Source organism: Puma concolor, chromosome A3, assembly GCF_028749965.1.
Source record: "Puma concolor isolate L17-30 chromosome A3, mPumCon1.1.hap2, whole genome shotgun sequence".
Classification (NCBI taxonomy): Eukaryota; Metazoa; Chordata; class Mammalia; order Carnivora; family Felidae; genus Puma; species Puma concolor.
Genome location: NC_141669.1, coordinates 114,011,806 through 114,030,827, shown reverse-complemented (window position 1 = coordinate 114,030,827; position 19,022 = coordinate 114,011,806). Strand labels below are relative to the sequence as shown.

At 39.5% G+C, this 19,022-nt stretch overlaps 1 protein-coding gene across 1 annotated transcript; it reads right to left on the bottom strand.

The window, feature by feature from the left end:
- Nucleotides 1-7,555: 7,555 nt before the first annotated feature.
- Nucleotides 7,556-15,465, bottom strand: LOC147582699 (defensin beta 118-like). The gene is made up of 2 exons (XM_086699858.1): nt 15,226-15,465; nt 7,556-8,003 (listed from the first exon to the last, which is right to left on the bottom strand). The coding sequence occupies exons 1-2, from the start codon at nt 15,365-15,367 to the stop codon at nt 7,762-7,764; spliced, it is 384 nt and encodes a 127-aa protein (XP_086555984.1). The 5' UTR covers nt 15,368-15,465; the 3' UTR covers nt 7,556-7,761.
- Between the last annotated feature and the right edge of the window lie 3,557 nt (nt 15,466-19,022).

Below are 19,022 nucleotides of genomic sequence, written 5' to 3'. Positions count from 1 at the left end.
TTGTTTACTTGTCTATTGGACTTGAGGTATAATTAACAAACAATGGGTTGTACATATTTAAAGCATACAATTTGATAATTTTGACACATATTTACTCATGAAACCTTCACCACCATCAAGATAAGGAACATATCTACTACTCCCCAAAGATTCTTCATGCCTCTTTGGAATCCCTCCTCCTTGCCTTTCCCTGCCCTCTTCCTCCATCCCCGGGCAGCCTCTGATCTGGTTTTTGTGATCATACTTTAGTTTGTTCCAGAATTTTCTATAAATGTAACGGCACAGTATGTACTCCTTCAAAAAAATCTGGCTTCTATACTTCAGTGTAATTATTTTGATTCATCTCTATTGCAGCATGTTTCAACAGTTTACTCCTTTGTGTGTGTGTGTGTGTGTGTGTGTGTGTGTTCTTTTTATCCATTTTTTTTGAGTCTAGTTGATGCACAATGTTATAGTAGTTTTGGATATACAATATAGTGATTCCATAAGGTTATACAGTTTACTCCTTTTTAATTATTTATTTATTTTTTTTCAACATTTATTTATTTTTGGGACAGAGAGAGACAGAGCATGAACGGGGGAGGGGCAAAGAGAGAGGGAGACACAGAATCGGAAACAGGCTCCAGGCTCTGAGCCATCAGCCCAGAGCCTGACGCGGGGCTCGAACTCACGGACCGCGAGATCGTGACCTGGCTGAAGTTGGACGCTCAACCAACTGCGCCACCCAGGCGCCCCAGTTTACTCCTTTTTAAAAGAAAAATTTTTTTTTGAGAGAGAGAGTGAGAGAGTGTGTCCACATGCAAGGGGGGAAGCATGGAGAGGGAGAGAAATCCCAGTAGGTTCTGCTCTGTCTGCACAGAGCCCAACGTAGGGCTCAATCTCATGATTGATTGATATCATGACCTGAGCTGAAATCAAGTTGGTTTCTTAACCAACTGAGCAACCCAGGGCACCCCACAACATACGCCTTTTATTGCTAAGTAGTGTTCCACAGCACGAAAATACCACCATTTAACCACTGAGACATTGGGATTGTTTCTAGTTTTGGCTATCACAAATAAAGATACTATGAACACAGAGAGTCCAGAAACTGATGGCCTTACAGGGTTAGAAAACAAGACTGATCCTAGGTCTCAAATAACAAGAGATGAGCTTTAAAAGGCATTGAGCCACTAAATTCCAGCAACATATTTTGGGTGTGTTGAAGTGAGAGAAGAGATTAGAGTAATGTTGTGGACTTCAGGGGCACCTGGGTGGCTCATGGGTTAAGTGTCTGACTCTGGATTTTGGTTTGGGTCATGATCTCCCAGTTCATGAGTTCAAGGCCCGCATTGGTCTCTGAGCTGACAGTGTGGAGCCTGCTTGAGATCCTCTCTCCCTCTCTCTCTGCCTCATACCCCATTCATGCTCTCTGTCTCTCTCTCTCAAAATAAATAAATAAACTTTAAAAAAATGATGTGGACTTCCAATTTCAGTCTGAGAGCCTCAAGGTAGCTACTACTCATGAGAAAGAGAAAGGGGTAGAGAAAGAGAGAGAGAGAGAGAGGAAGGGGGAGGGAGGAAGATGGAGAGAGAACAGTACAAAGAGGCATAAAAATAATTTGAGAAGTGCAGGAAGGAACATTGGGTTTGTGAGTTGCAGATGGAACCGACTGGAAGCAAATAGATTAGGAGCCTATTAAGTCTTCAAAAGTACCACATTGCCAAACAAACCATGAACCCTAGCCCAACAGTCTTTGACTGTGAGATGCAATTTTGGTTCTCCAGTCTTCCATAAGGGAGGCAGGCTTCAAAAGCAAATTCCCACAATTCAGATATGGCCAAGAAGAATTACGCATAAGGAGGAAGCTCCAAGGGGGGGTGGATTTAGGGGTCACGGAGAATAAAGGGCAAGGGAGCTCATCTCAGAAAGCAGAATCAGGGCCTCAGCAAGGACTCTCCCCGAGGCACAGGGTGAGAGCTTCATAATTTGGCCCTAATAGCATTTCAGCACCGCTATGGAATAATGGCTGCTGGGCTCTTTTAAATGAGAGTATTTATTGTAGTTACTTTACTCCTGGCCCAGCATTTTCTATGACGTGGATGAGCAGATAACCTGTCTTTTCAGTTCATAGGTTGTCAGATTGAGGAGATCCCCATCTGGACCAGAGGTGAGGGCCATGCATCACTCAGGACTCCGGGCTTTGCGCGGGGTTGGATTTTGAATTGTATGTCTCGGGAAGGAATTGAAGGTGTGTTACATTTGAGGAAGAAGAGATTAAGAGGATATAACCACTTCAGCTGGGTTGCTGTCCTGTGACTGGGCTCCGGCCAATGGGAATAAGTGGAGAAATGATGTGAGTCTTCCTGCCTTGGCTTTTCAGGACACTTCCCATCATTATCCAGCCATCTCTTCCCATAATGTGATAATCTTAGATGCTGCATGTTTCAGATGCTGTAACTAAATGACAAGACAGAGAAGGAGACCATCCCTGGACGTTTCATAAGCAAATATAAACCACTGCTGTGAGGTCACTGAGATTTTAGGACTCATTTGCTATGGTGGCATAATCTATCCTTTCGTGACTACATATCACTTAACGCATATTCTTTGTTTCCTCTTCTTAGAACGCTGTTCCTAGAGGTTTTTGTTCGTTCGTCTTTTGTTTTGAAGAAATATTTTCATATTTTTATCTTTTAACATAATTTATTGCCAAATTGGCTTCCATACAACACCCAGTGCTCATCCCAACAGGTGCCCTCCTCAATGCCCATCACCCACTTTCCCCTCTCCCCCACCCCCCATCAACCCTCAGTTTGTTCTCTGTATTTAAGAGTCTCTTATGGTTTGCCTTCCTCCCTCTCCGTTTGTAATTATTTTTATTCCCCCTTCCCTTCCCCCATGGTCTTCTGTTAAGTTTCTCAGGATCCACATGTGAGTGAAACCATATGGTATCTGTCTTTCTCTGACTGACTTACTTCACTTAGCATAATACCTTCCAGTTGCATCCATGTTGCTGCAAATGGCAGGATTTCATTCTTTCTCATGGCCAAGTAGTATTCCATTGTATATATAAACCACATCTTTATCCATTCATCAGTTGATGGACATTTAGGCTCTTTCCATAATTTGGCTATTGTTGAAAGCACTGCTATAAACATTGGGGTACAAGTGCCCCTATGCATCAGCACTCCTGTATCCCTTGGGTAAATTCCTAGCAGTGCTATTGCTGGGTCATAGGGTAGATCTATTTTTAATTTTTTGAGGAACCTCCACACTGTTTTCCAGAGCAGCTGCACCAGTTTGCATTCCCACTGACAGGGCAAGAGGGTTCCCATTTCTCCACATCCTCTCCAGCATCTATAGTTTCCTGATTTGTTCATTTTAGCCATGTAGAGGTTTTTCTTTTTCTTTTTTTTTCATGGCTATTTGCTTCAGGCTTTAGCTTGAATGTCACATTCTCAGAAGGGATTTCTCTGACTACTCTGAATTGAATAGGAGAGGTCCTTCTGTTGAAGTTGTCATTCAGTCAGAGTACCTTCCTTGTTTCATTTGTACCAGTAATCACAAATTATTTATATTTCCACTTGTTTATTTTCTACTTTCTTTGCTAGACCATAAGCTTCGTCAGATCAGGTATCAAGCCTGTCATGTTCAGGTTTGTAGCTTCAATGTCAACCATGGGTCTTTCAATAAAATAGATGTTTAGAAAATATTTGTTGAATAAATTTGTGACATTGGCCCTTTTTGACCTCAGTTTTCTCATCTGTCAAAATGTGACAGAACTAGTATCTATGTCACAGGGATTTTGTTTTATTTTGTTTTGTTTTGTTTTAGTGCTGCTATGTTTGGTAGTGATTCATTCTTAGAATTCAAATTTAGTTGTTAAATTCCCAAGAAGGGAAATACAGCTCCTGATATGGTAACATGTGAAGTTTAGAGAGAATGGTATCAGCAGGGAGCCCATAAGTATTTAGTAACAAAAATTGATTGGATAATGGATACTGGGATGGGAACCTTCTGCAAGACTGTGGCCAATAGTCTGGGTTTAGCTGTACTTGCTGTTATAAGCCCTTCCTACTCAGGATAAGATTTTCTTCCAAGTTCCCATAAGAATGTGAAGTTATCACACAATTGAACCATGAAGGGGGGCCCAAGGCTTCTCACGCTGCTGAGTCTCCAAGAAGATGGAGTTGTACAAAGATCAAAACCAATATGGAGTCCTTGAGGACTTCTATTTTTTAAAAAATTTTTTAGTGCTTATTTATCTTTGAGAGAGAGAGAGTGAGAAAGAGACAGAGCGTGAGCAGGGGTGGGGCAGAGAGAGAAGGAGACATAGAATCTGAAGCAGGGTCCTGGCTCTGAGCTGTCAGCACAGAGCCTGATGTGGGGCTCGAACCCACAAACCGTGAGATCATGACCTGAACCAAAGTTGGATGCTTAACCGACTGAGCCACCCAAACACCCCTCCTTAAGGACTTCTAATTAGTCCTTTGGAATGGACCTTTTAATGGAGGTAACAAAAAGGTTTGAAACGGGACTGATATTGACCTCTCTCCTCTCCATGGTGCTTATGCCGGAGCATTGAAGCATTTATTTGAGCTTTTTTTTTTTTTCTTGTTCTTTTCTGGGTACTCCTCTCCTCACACACACATCCTCAGAAAAGTAAGTATTATCATGTAGGGTTCAGCTACCTCCTGTATAGGCCTTTGGATTGCCAAATATGATCAGAGCTTGGGTCAAGAAAATAAGCCCATGGAGCCTGCAAATCAACAGTGTTGTCTTTGTTGTCTAGTCCTTAAGCAAAGGAGACAGGAGATTCCTCAGGGCATTCCTCTGGCCCAGCCCCATTCTAAAGCAGAAGGTTTTTTAAAGGTTTTTTATTATTTAAAAAAAAAATTTTTTTTTTAACATTTATTTATTTTTGAGACGGAGAGACAGAGCATGAATGGGGGAGGGTCAGAGAGAGAGGGAGACACAGAATCTGAAACAGGCTCCAGGCTCTGAGCTGTCAGCACAGAGCCCGATGCGGGGCTCGAACTCACGGACCGTGAGATCATGACCTGAGCCGAAGTCGGACGCTCAACCGACTGAGCCACCCAGGCGCCCCTTAAAGGTTTTTTTAAAGGTTTTTAAAGCAGAAGATCAGAGAGAAGGTTTTTTTGTTTGTTTATTTATTTAGAGTTTATTTTATTTTTAATTGAGCAACTTGACGTATAAATTGTATACATTTAATGTGTACAACATGTTGATTTGATACATTTATATAATGTAAAATGATTGTCATTTTAGTGATAGTGCCTCTATAATGTCACATAATTACCGTGTGTGTGTGTGTGTGTGTGTGTGTGTGTGTGTGTGTGTGTGTGGTGGGAATAGCTATGAGCTGGTCTCTTATCAATTTTGATGGCTATAATACAATATTGTTTATATTCACTGTACTATGCACTAAATCTCCAGGACTTAATATTTATCTACTTGTTGTAAATTTATGCCCTTAAACAACATCTCTCCTAAACCTCCAACCCCCAGCCCTGGAAAACCACTATTTTGCTTTCTGTTTTTATGAGTTTGGTTTTTCGTTAGATTCCACATGTAGGTGGTATCATAACAATATTTGTCTTTTTTTACCTGACTTATCTCACTTAGCATAATGTCCTCAAGGTCCATCCATGTTTTGTAAAAGGTAGGATTTCCTTATTTCTCATGGCTGAATAATATTCCATTATATCTATATCACCTGTATCTGTATCTATATATTTCACCTCTTCTTTATCCGTTTGTCCATTGATGGATACTTAGATTGTTTCCATATGCTGGCTATTGTCCAAAATGCTGCAATAAACAGGGAAATGCATGTATCTCTTTGATAGCCTGTTTTCATTTCCTTTCAATATATACCCAGAATTGGAATTGCTGGATCATATGGTGGTTCTATTTCAGATTTTTCGAGGAACCTCAATATTGTTTTCCATAGTGCTTCACCCATTTACATTCCTACTAACTGCACGAGGGTTCCCTTTTCTTCACATCCTCGCCAACTCTTGTTAACTCTTAATCTTCTTGGTGATAGCCATTTCAGTGTGAGGTGATATCATATTGTGATTTTGAACTGAATTTCCCTGATAATTGGTGATGTTGAGCACCTTTTCATGTACATGGTGGCCATTCGTATATCTTCTTTGGAGAAATGTTTTTATTCAGGTCCTTTGCCCATTTTTAATCTGATTGTTTGTTTTTGCTACAGAATTGTATACATTCCTTATATATTTTGGATGTTAACCCCTTGACAGATAAATGATTTGCAAATATTCTCTCCTATCCATAGGTTTCCTTTTTACTTTGCTGTACAGAAGATTTTTAGTTTGCTGTAGTCCTGTTTGTTGATTTATGCTTTTGTTGCTTGGACTTTGGCATCACATCCAAAAAACCATTGCCAAGATCACTGTCAAGAGAGTTTCCCTTTAGTTTCCTTCTAGGAGTTGTATAGTTTCACGCCTTTGATTTCAGTCTTTAATCCATTTTGAGCTCACTTTTGTGAGTGGTGTAAATTCGGGGTCCAGTTTCATTTTTTTCTGCATATAGTTATCCAGTTTCCCCAGCGCCATTTAATGAAGACACTTTCCTTTCTCCATTGGATATTCTCCACTGAGGTTCTCTTGTCGAATATCAGTTGGTCATATATGTAGGGGTTTAATCCTGGGCTCTCAATTCTATTCCGTTGGTCTATGTCTGACAGACATTTACAACCAAAGGTAAGTTAGTAATAAATGGGATGCATTTACCTGAGATAGCTTCTATTTTTATTTTTTTTAATGTTTTTATTTATTTTTGAGACAGAGAGAGACAGAGCATGAGCAGGGGAGGGGCAGAGAGAGAGGGAGACACAGAATCCAAAGCAGGCTCCAGGCTCCGAGCTGTCAGCACAGAGCCTGATGTGGGGCTCGAACTCACAGACCGTGAGATCATGACCCGAGCTGAAGTCGGACGCTTAACCAACTGAGCCACCCAGGCACCCCATGAAGTAGTTTCTATTTTATAAAGAAATTCTTAGTGTTCTGGTAGCTATTAGTCAAAAAATTATGGAGTTACTTATTTTGAACCAAAAGGCTAGTATAAAACAAGGAATTCCACAGACACTTCTCAAACTGTTTGGCTAGGTGAAGAGAATAGTACCTTTGACATGGGACACTAGCAGAGCAGGTGCAAAACAAATGGAAAAATGTTTTTCTTGTTATTTTTTTAAAGTTTACTTATTTTTTTGGAAAGAGAGTGAGCGAGAGAGAGAGTGAGTGGGGGAGGGGCAGAGAGAGGGGGAGAGAGAATCTCAAGCAGGTTCTATGCTGTCAGCTCAGAGTCCAACACGGGGCTCGATCCCACGAACCATGAGATCATGACCTGATCTGAAATCAAGAGTCAGTTGCTTAACTGACTGAGCCACCCAGGTGCCCCAGAAAAATGTTTTTCTCGGATGAAGTAGTTTAATACTTGATATTCCAAAAAACTATTTGAGAAAAGTTTCATGAGAAACACTGGAAGTTTTCTAAATTTTCTTCTGTTATATTGATCTATTATTGGGTTTTTTTAGAATTACATATTGTTGGGGGTGGGACACCATTTCAGTGAGTACTGTGGGCACCTCAAGGTCTTAATCCAGCCTTGTGAGGACACAGATGAATGACAGCAGAGAGGAGGTCATGTGGGTCTTAATGCACCCATGGAAGACAGACTGGAATTAACCATCCCTGGCCCGACAAATAGCAAATTTCTTCTGCTTCCCTCTAAATTTTGGCTTGCCTCATGATGGCTATGGGTACATGTTCCCAAACATTTCCTTCCAAGTCAGTGCTTAAAATTTGGGACTTCTTAGTAGGTGCTTGGGTTGGTCTGTGTGGTTGAGAATCTGTCTTGCTTGGAATGCAGCAATAGTCACCATTTTTACATGGCTTTTTCACCATGTAAGATTTGCAGTCTTTCTTGCAGTGTCCTTTCATGATCCAGCAAGATTTTTGGCCCCCACAGACTGAAAAGAGTAAACGATGTCAATTACCTCAAAGTATTCTTGCTTATAGTTGTAGCTATTACAGTGACTTCACAACAACCCTGTTTTCATTAGGAAGGATTATGTAGGCAAAGGAAGGTTTGGTACGTATCATATTTTTAAGTATCTTATCAATATCAAAGGAGCTTTCTAGCCAGCAGGAACTGCAGTTATTCGGTAAGAAGTTGTGTGATTATGTAACATTAGCTTCTGATTCAGCTGGGTTATTTGCACTGTCCATACCAAAGGTACAGAAATTTCTGCTTGAGCTGGATCCACAAATGACACAAAAATAATTGCTCTAAGAGGCAACAATGAAACAAAATCCGTGTTATCAGTGTTTTAGTTGGACGTCTCAGAAATACAGCTATAGGAGATTATGACTGATTCTCACACTTGAGCACAACCCCCCCAGAGGGCTTGTTAAGACACAGACTATAGGCCTCTTCCCCAGAATTTCTTTTTTTTTTTTATGTTTTTATTTTTGAAACAAAGAGAGACAGAGCACAAGCAGGGGAGGGGCAGAGAGAGAGGGAGACACAGAATCTGAAGCAGGCTCCAGGCTCTGAGCTGTCAGCACAGAGCCCGACGTGGGGCTCGAACTCATGGACTGTGAGATCATGACATGAGCTGAGGTCAGATGCCCAACCAACTGAGCCACCCAGGCGCCCCTAGAATTTCTGACTTAGTATGCCTGAGATGGGGCTTGAAACTTTGCATTTCTAGAAAACTATACGACTTTGATGAAAGAAATTAAAGAAGACACAAATAAATGGAAAGATGCCCTGTGTTCAGAGATTGGAAGAATCAATACTGTTAAAAATGTCCACACTACCCAAAACCATTTACAGATTTAATGCAATCTCTAGAAAAATTCCAATGGCATTTTTCACAGAAACAGAAAAAGCAATTCTAAGTTTCATATGGAACCACACACACACATACACACACACACCCCAAATAGCCAAAGCAATTCTGAGAAATAACAAAGTTGGAAGCATCAGGCTTCCTGATTTCAAACAATATTATAAAGCTGTAGTATTCAAAAGAATATGATACTGGCATGAAAACAGAAACACAGACCAATGGAACAGAATTGAGAGCCCAGAAAGAAATCCCTGCTTATACGGTCAACTAATGTTTGACAAGGGAGGCAAGAACATTCAGCGAAGACAGGATAGTTTCTTTAGAAAATGGTGCTGGGAAAACTGGATGTCTACATGCATGAAAATGAAATTGGTCCCTTATCTTATTCCACTCACAAAAATGAACTCAAAATGGATTAAAAACTAAAGACCTGCAACTGAAAATCCTAGAATAAGACCTAGAGAAACATCTCCTTGACATTGGTCTTGGCAATGATTTTTTGGATATGATTTCAAAAGCCCAAGCAACAAAAGCAAAAATCAACACACAGGACTACATCAAATGAAAAGTTTTCTGCACAGCATAAGAAACTACCAACAAAATGAAAAGGCAACCTATGGGGTGGGAGAAGATATTTGCAGATCATATATATGGTAAGGGGTTAATATCCAAAATATATAAGGAAATCATACAACTCAGTAGCAAAAAAACCCAAAAACCAAACCAAACAAAAACCGAACAAACATAAACAAACACAAAACAACAATTCAACTAAAAAATGGGCAAAGGATCTGACTAGACAGTCTTCTAAAGAAGACAACCAAATGGTCAACAGGTATCTGAGAAATTGCTCAAATTCACTAATTATCAGGAAAATGCAAATTAAAACCAAAATGAAATATCACTTCACACCTGTTAGAATGGATGCTGTAAAAAAAAAAAAAAAAAAAAAAGATAACAAGTGTTACAGAAGATGTGAAGAAAAGGGAATCCTTGTGCACTGTTGGTGGGGATATAAATTGGTACTGCCATTGTGGAAAACAGTATGGGGTTTCCCTCCAAAATTAAAAACAGAACTACCATATGATCCAGCAGTTCCAATTCTGGGTATATATCTGAAGAGGAGATACCACTATTGCAAAGAGATGTCTGTACTCCTATGTTCATTGCATCGCTACTCGCAACAGTCAAGATGCAGAAATAATAGCCAAAATACAGAACTACCCATCAACAGATGAATGGATAAAGATCACACACACACACACACACACACACACACACACACACACACAGAGAGAGAGAGAGAGAGAGAGAGAGAGAGAGAGAAATATATTCAGCCGTGAGAAAGAGGGAAATCCTGGCATTTGCTACAACATAGACGGATCTTGAGAGCATTGTGCTAAGTAAGTCAGACAGAGAAAGACAAATGCTGTATGATCTTACTTATAGGTGGAATAAAAAAGCATCAAACTCATAGAAAGAGAGATTAGAATGATGTTTACCAGGGGGTGGGGGAAATGAGATGTTGGTCAAAGGGTATATACTTCCAATTACAAGATAAATAAGTTCCAGGGATCTAATATACAGCATGGTGATTATAGTTAACAATATCATATTAAATACTTGAAAGTTGCTAAGAGAGTAGATCTTAAACGTTCTTACCACAAAAAAGAAATGGAAATTATGTGACATGATGGAGGTGTTGGCTAACTCCGTGGTGGTATCAGTTTTGCTATATATAAGTGTATCAGGTCAACACATTGTACACTTTAAACTTACACAACATCATATGTCAATTATATCTCAATAAAACTGGGAAAATTTGCATTTCTAACAAGTTCCCAGGTGATGCTGATGATGGTGGTTGGGAGAACCAGCATCCTATAGACAAAGGCTATAGCATATCTGGAGGGAAGTCCACACATTAATAAATTCTGGAAGGGCAACAACAAAGAATTGTACAGATCCCTGAGGATGGAATATTCCTAGTTAGATAAAAATACAGTTCCTTTTAATTTTGAGATGTTTGCGAAAATCCTATTGGTCACTTCAAGAAAACGTATGGGTAATAGGATTTTCCAAGTTTAATGGGATAGAGTACACTTAGTTGACAAGTTTTACCTGTTGAGGCATTATCACTAGGTATCTTCAAACTGTCAAAATTTGGTTGTTAATTGTTAAGTAAATCTAAATAGATTTTCTAATGACACATACTTTACTTAAGAAAAATAAAATTTAAAAATTGGGAAATGCAAATATCACCTATATTTCATTATGTCTTGATATAGTATTATTAATCTTAAAAGTCCCCAAAGGGTCATAAACAGTTTTAAAAATGCATTTTTGAACTTGATCCAATGCTTAACTAACAATGGCTGAAATTTGCTACTTTATACATTTCAGTGATACCACATATCATTTCAAATGAAAGAAGATATTCAGGAATCAGGTCGAATATTGAAAAAAAAAGTATAGAAGGAGGAGACATAGAAGGAAATCTAGATAAAAATTACAGAAAGCATAAATCTAGAAGCTATACATAACACAATTATGCTTGAGTTTTTAAAGCAAAATTTTAACCCAAGCATAACATATTCCAGAAACTGCACTAATTACTGATGTGCATCATAAAACTACTATGAAATCAGCACTAGAAAGCCCCTTTGTGTCCTCCTGCATCCATTAGTGTTCCTCTTCTCATCCCACCCCCACCACCCAAGGTAATCCTGCTCTGTCTTCTAATATCATGTAGTAGGCTGACTGTGAAAAAGGCCCCAAATTTTCACCCTCTTTTGGATCCACACCCTTTGCTGTATAACATTATGATTTATGGTTGGGGGGATCTGCCCCCTCATTTGACTCTGGGCATATCCATGTGACTTAGTTGTTCGTAAATATAATTTCTTATATAGGTCAAAGTTTTTCTAGCAATGTGTTATTTGGTTTCCAAATAAATGAGTCATTTGCTTTAATTTTATTATTAATTTCTAATTTCATTGATTACATTGGAGAATGTGATCTTTATGATATTATTTGGTTTAATGTAGCTTTCTTTGTGGTCTTATATGTGGGATATTTTTGTAAAGTTTGTAAAGTTTTTGTGTTCTCAAAAGAATGCTTACTCTCCATCGGGCATAAAAATGTCCTTATGTAAACATATGTATCCCATAGCTTAAGTTTATTCAATACGTTGGTCAGATATTCAGTGTATTGTTTTCAATTAACTTTAAAATTCGGTTAAAGATCTCCAAATGCCATTCACTTAACTATTCCTCTCTGAAGTACTGTCATTTGTTGTTTTCAAATCTGGAAGCTGAAATTGTAAGTGCCAAAGGTTCTTAAGTGCCAATTATTTCTTTTACGAGTATATAACCTGCCTCTTTGTCAAATATATGTTTTGCCTTAAATTTTTCTTTGCCACAAATTAGATTGCTACTTCAGCTTTCTTTTAGTTTATATTTTCCTGGTATGGCACTTCATTATTTTAATCTGTATCTTTTTATATCAAGCATGTCTGCACCTTTTAGATTACGTGTTGCTTGAGCTTTCTTTCTCATTTGAAAGACTAAGCCTTTATCTAGTGAGTTTAATTCATTTACATTTATTGTAATTAAAATTACATTTGGACTTATATCTGCTGTTATTTTATGTTTTCTACTTGTAGTTTTTTTTCTTATTTACTACTTTTTATTAGGTAGATAAGGGTTTTTTTTTCCAGATGGGTTAAAATATACTCATTTTATTTTTATTCTTATGCTATTAGCAATAACATAAAGCCCATGTCTATGATAACCTATCTTTATTGATTATTGAAACTTATCTATAATTATAACTTACTTTTAACAAGGCAAGCACCTCAGCAATGTTCTCATATTCCTGGTCTTCCTCTTCAGTGAGCTTTGGCCATCCCCTCCCTAATCATGTTATTATCTAAAATTTACAGGAATTATGGGATATATTTTTCTTTGTCTATAACCCTCCCGGTCCAGTTTTTTTTTAAGTCAACTAAAAACTTACAAACTAATTGACAATTCATACTTCTCATATCATTTCCAACATTCTCTTGGATCATTTCTCTTTTTATTTGAGTTCTTCCTCCAAGAGTGTTTTCAAAATGTGTCTTTGTGTGGCAAACATTCATAGGCCCTCTATGCTTGGGCATATTTTTTGTTATACTTCTATATTTATTTATTTATTTATTTATTTATTTATTTTCAACGTTTATTTATTTTTGGGACAGAGAGAGACAGAGCATGAACGGGGGAGGGGCAGAGAGAGAGGGAGACACAGAATCGGAAACAGGCCCCAGGCTCTGAGCCATCAGCCCAGAGCCTGACGCGGGGCTTGAACTCCCGGACCGCGAGATCGTGACCTGGCTGAAGTCGGACGCTCAACCGACTGCGCCACCCAGGCGCCCCTATGCTTCTATATTTAAATAGCAGTGTAAATGGATATAAGATTTCTAGGTTCATGGTTCTTTTCCTTCACTATCTAAAGTATTTATTTTCCTTTCATACCAGTGTTACAGTTGAGAAGTTGCTACAGCCCTGATTTTTCTGGGTTTATGTAAAGAATGTTCACTTGGGTCTTCTAAAGCTTTTTTCCCTGAAAGAAGAGTGATTCTTTTGGCCATATCTGATCCAAAGAGTAAGTGCTCATGAAAAACAAAATCATAAACTTACTCTGCCTAGCAAGTCCACCTCTAGGAACTTATTTAGAAATTTTTTGTCCAGTAAGTAAAAGCATATGCACAAAAAGTCAGCTGCAATTTTGTTTGTCTTATCAAAGATCTGGTTGGGAATGCAAACTGGTGCAGCCACTCTGGAAAACAGTATGGAGGTTCCTCAAAAAACTAAAAATAGAACTACCCTACAACCCAGCAATTGCACTACTAGGCATTTATCCATGGGATACAGGTGTGCTGTTTTGAAGGGATACATGCACCCCCACGTTTATAGCAGCACTATCCACAATAGCCAAAGTATGGAAAGAGCCCAAATGTCCATTGATAGATGAATGGATAAAGAAGATGTGGTGTATATATATACACACACACACACACACACACACACACACACACACACACAATGGAGTATTACTTGGCAATCAAAAAGAATGAAATCTTGCCATTTACAACGACGTGGATGGAACTGGAGGGTATTATGCTAAGTGAAATTAGTCAGTCAGAGAAAGGCAAAAATCATATGACTTCACTCATATGAGGACTTCAAGAGACAAAACAGATGAACATAAGGGAAGGGAAACAAAAATAATATAAAAACAGGGAGGGGGACAAAACAGAAGAGACTCATAAATCTGGAGAACAAACTGAGGGTTATGGGAGCGGTTATGGGAGGGGGGATGGGCTAAATGGGTATGGGGCACTAAGGAATCTACTCCTGAAATCAATGTGGCACTATATGCTAACTAATTTGGATGTAAATTTTAAAAAATAAAAAATAAAACAAGATTAAAAAAAAGATCTGGAAAGATCACATTTTACCCTGAATAGGGATTAGATGCACAAATTATGATCTATCTACACGATGGAACAGTATGTAACTTCTAGAAGCAATGAGGCTAATTTTTATGTGACAACAAGGAAGATGTCTACCATATATTGAATAAAAACATTTTAGAGAAACACATAGTTACTTTTTGGTTAAAAAAAGAGCTATAAGAACACACATACTTATATGCATTTATACGTGTATAGAAAAAAGGTTTTAAACATCAGACAGATGAAGGAAATTTTACCTTGTCTAAAAATTATTCGGGCCTTCATAAACAGTAGTTTTAGAGCTCTGGCCACTTGTTTATAAAATCTCATCATAAATCATTAACAAAATCAGACTTCTATAGTTGGAAAGCAGTGGAAAGGACTGTGCTCTTTTCCACGTGACTGCTCTGCAGATATATTCATTCCAGACTATGAAAGGATTTCTTATGGAGAGGTATTAGAACTTAGTGTCTAAGAAAGGCTTCAGGACTCATGATCTGGTAGGGATTGGAGAGACAGCTGAAGTCAGGCAGCTGCTCAGTTGGGTCCTTGGGACATTGATACAAAGTACCAAGGGCAATTTGGGATGTTGAAATTACACCTGAGTGTGAGAAGGACTTTTTGGAAGACATCCTGCCCATGGCTCTAGGGATTCTGACCAGATACACATTCCCAGTATGGGGTATCAGGTCTGTCCTGGGAGCACATTCTAATAAGGTCAAGCAGATTTCAGACACCCCTGAAAACCTTGTCTGAATGGATGGACAGAAAGATGACAAACCTCCCATGGGAAGTTCCCCACCCTAGCTCTCTTCCTTTTTCCTTGGTTCTGGTTACCTGGCAGCATCTGGAACAGGATCAAAAATACAATAAGGGTCAGGAGCGAGAATTTCATGGTCTTTAGGAAGAATGTGGCAGATCCAGGAGTCCAGAAAATTCTGCAGTGGGGCTCTGGACTCAGGTTTTTATTTGCCTCCATGGGGCGGGGTTCAGGAGGTGGGTCATAGGCGATGAAACAGAAAGAAGTACGAAGGAGCGATGATCAATTAATTGATTATTCACTACCCAGAACCTTGTTCTGAGGGGAGGCAGAAGAACAGAAGAGCAGGTAAACAAATGATGGCAATATATAAAAGGAAAACCCACACACTAGAGTCTTCCTTGCCCCCCACCCCACCCCACTCATGGGAGTGTTGCCAAGGCTCTGCTCACAGTGTCTCCCCTCTACCTTGTTTCCATAACACTGCACTGGTACCAACCGAAAACTCTCTCTCCTTGTACTATGTTTCCAGGGAGAGGGGCTTAAATTAAGAGGGACTCAGAAAGGAATAGTTTAATGGAGCGAATAAACACGTTTGTATACAATGCGTAACATCCTGGAGACTCTTATAATCAGGATCTTTGGAACCAAGCAGGTCAGACTTCCTTATTTTATAGATGGAGAAGTGAGGTCAAGAGAGGACGAGTCACTAGCAGGCAGGAGAGTTGGGGAGAGGACTCTTTTTAACGTTTATTTATTTTTGAGACAGAGAGAGACAGAGCATGAGCAGAGGAGGGGCAGAGAGAGAGGGAGACACAGAATCCGAAATAGGCTCCAGGCTCCGAGCTGTCAGCCCAGAGCCCGACGCGGGGCTCGAATTCACGGACGGTGAGATCATGACCTGAGCCGAAGTCGGACACTTAACCGACCAAGCCACCCAGGCGCCCCTGGGGAGAGGACTCTTAAAACCGGTTCTGAGATCATCAGACATGCCTTGTTTCCAGGGCAGATGAAGCGCAGCGAGGATACTTCCGAGATGGGCACCTGGGAAACAGCCCAGTGACTTCTGTGAAGACCTCAACACACAGAGCCGACTCCAGACCCAGCTGACACACAGATACAGCTCAGTCTTGTCTCTCTTAGGTTTCATTTTTGCCTTGTATCAGCTCTTGCGGGAATGAGTCGTACAACCGTATGTCCACATACCTGCTTGGACATAGAAGTATTAATAAATCTTCAGAGGAAGCACCTGATGTTCTCCATCTGAATGTTTGTGTGGGGGGTATTTCTTCTGGTCGTTTGGGAGGAGGCCATGGTTTATTTCTAGTTTTAATGGACTATGGTCAAAAACTGGGGCCTGCTGTTCTTTAATTTGGGGAATGTTGTAATGGTTTCTTTCTGCCAATGAACCAGGGTCTTTGGGATGATCTGGGACAATGTCCCCTATTAAATTAAGCTTTTCTACTCTTAATCAAATTCAAATATTCTTACTTAATTTCTATTTACATGAACTATGAAATACTCAGATAACTGTATTAAAATCCCTCCAGTGTAACAAAGCACTTAATAAAATTCTTCTTATATTAGATTTTATACTACAAATGAATTTTGTTGCTTTATTTTATGGGGCATCTGTCTTTATTATGACTGTCACAACTTCTCTGTAGATTGTGAAATTTACTTTATTTGTTTGTTTGTTTATTTATTTGTTTGTTTGTTTATTTATATTTTAGAAAGAGAGAGAGAGCACAAGTAGGGGAGGAAGCAGAGGGACACAGAGAGAGAATCTCAACCGGTCTCCATGCTTAGCTTAGAGCCCAAAATGGGGCTCAATCCTATGACCCTGGGATCATGACCTCTGCTAAAATCAAGAGTAGGACACTCAACTGAGCCACACAGGTGACCCTTATTTATTTATTTAGTTAGTTCAGGTACAGTGTTATGTTAGTTTCAGGTGTATAATATAGTGATTCAATAATTCCATACATGGGGCACCTGTGTGGCTCAGTCAGTTAAGCGTCCAATTTCAGCTCAGGTCATGATCTCACACTTCGTGGGTTCAAGCCCCACCTCGGGCTCTGTGCTGACAGCTCAGAGCTTGGAGCCTACCTGGTTTCTGTGTCTCCCTCTCTTGCTGCCCCTCCCCTGCTCGTGCTCTGTCTGTCTGTCTGTCTCTCTCTCTCTCTCTCTCTCTCAAAAATAAATAAACATGAAAAAAAATAATTGCATACATTCCTCAACAGTCATGGTGATAAGTAAAGATTGTGAAATTCACTTTTACACAATAATTTACTTTTGTCTGGTCCTTGAATTCCACTTTGACTTTCATATTCCGGCTGTGCATCTGATTTAGCATTTGCAGTTATTTTAATAGTCTATAAAAATTATTATACTGGGGCACACGGGTGGCTCAGTCAGCTAAGCGTCTGACTCTTGATCTCACCTCATTTCTTGACCTCAGGGCCGTGACTTCAAGCCCCACATTGGGCTCCACGCGGGGCATGGAGCCTATTTAAAAAAAAAAAAAAAATTGTGCTGCACTTCCAACTTCCAGAATTGCAGATGAGAAGAATTCCAGAAATGAAGATGAGATGGTTTGATTCTTTTTCCTTTTGTCTTTTCCATGGAAGTTTCTGACATGTATGACCTTCCTATCCTGAAAAGATGTATTTCTTTCTGTTTTGTTTTACCAGTTTATGTCTAGATGTGTGCTTTCTCTCATGGATAATGTGTGGAACTTGGTGAATACGGTCAGTACTAAATACTCAACATTTTTCTTCAGTTTTCAGAAATTTCCTTCTATTATGTCTCTAATTATAACTTCTATGTTTCCCTCTTAATTCTTGAGCTCATTATTTGGGTAGGTAACATGGAAGTGTTCTTTAAAATACTTGTCCCCAGGGGCGCCTGGGTGGCTCGGTTGGTTAAGCGTCCGACTTTGGCTCAGGTCATGATCTCACGGCCCGTGAGTTCGAGCCCCGTGTCGGGCTCTGTGCTGACCGCTCAGAGCCTGGAGCCTGTTTCAGATTCTGTGTCTCCCTCTCTCTCTGCCCCTCCCCTGTTCATGCTGTGTCTCTCTCTGTCTCAAAAATAAATAAAAAAATAAATAAATAAATAATAAATAAATAAATAAAAAATAAAATAAAATATTTGTCCCTACTGGAGTGTGTAGCGAAAGCCTTCCCATGAAATCATGAAGTACAAGAAGTGTTCCTCCTGCTAACCATTTTAATTTTGTTGTATTTTGTTTTGCATTGTGTGATATCTCTTCCATTTTGTCACGTAGATCACCAGTTCAGTTCGTCTTGTGACCATCCTTTGTTTACCTCCTTTAATACAATTATTCAATCTTTAATTATTTTATTTCTTTCTTCACTATGTCAAGCTAATTCTTCAGGCCTTCTGCTATACCTCCCAATCAATTCGTGATGGTAAAAATATATGCGGGTGCTGTGGCCCCTTGTGTACCACCTGGGGCCTTCCAGGCTCTTCTTTTAATACAGTCTTAAACTGAGCATATTGCTTTGAGATCTAGAAGGTACTTTTTTTTTTTTTTAATTTTTTTTTCAACGTTTTTTATTTATTTTTGGGACAGAGAGAGACAGAGCATGAACGGGGGAGGGGCAGAGAGAGAGGGAGACACAGAATCGGAAACAGGCTCCAGGCTCCGAGCCATCAGCCCAGAGCCTGACGCGGGGCTCGAACTCACGGACCGCGAGATCGTGACCTGGCTGAAGTCGGATGCTTAACCGACTGCGCCACCCAGGCGCCCCTAGAAGGTACTTTTTTGTGCTCCATTTTTATTTCCTTGATAGTCTTCCTTATGTGAGACAATAAAAATTTTATCTGATTCTTCTATTAGTTGAACTTCCAA

Excerpts from the sequence above, each read along its gene's own strand:
- LOC147582699 (XM_086699858.1), bottom strand. The coding sequence starts at position 15,367 with ATGGAGGCAAATAAAAACCTGAGTCCAGAGCCCCACTGCAGAATTTTC. Across the intron at positions 8,004-15,225 it reads CCTGTTCCAGATGCTGCCAG|TCTGTGGGGGCCAAAAATCT; the intron begins GTAACCAGAACC and ends TACTCTTTTCAG.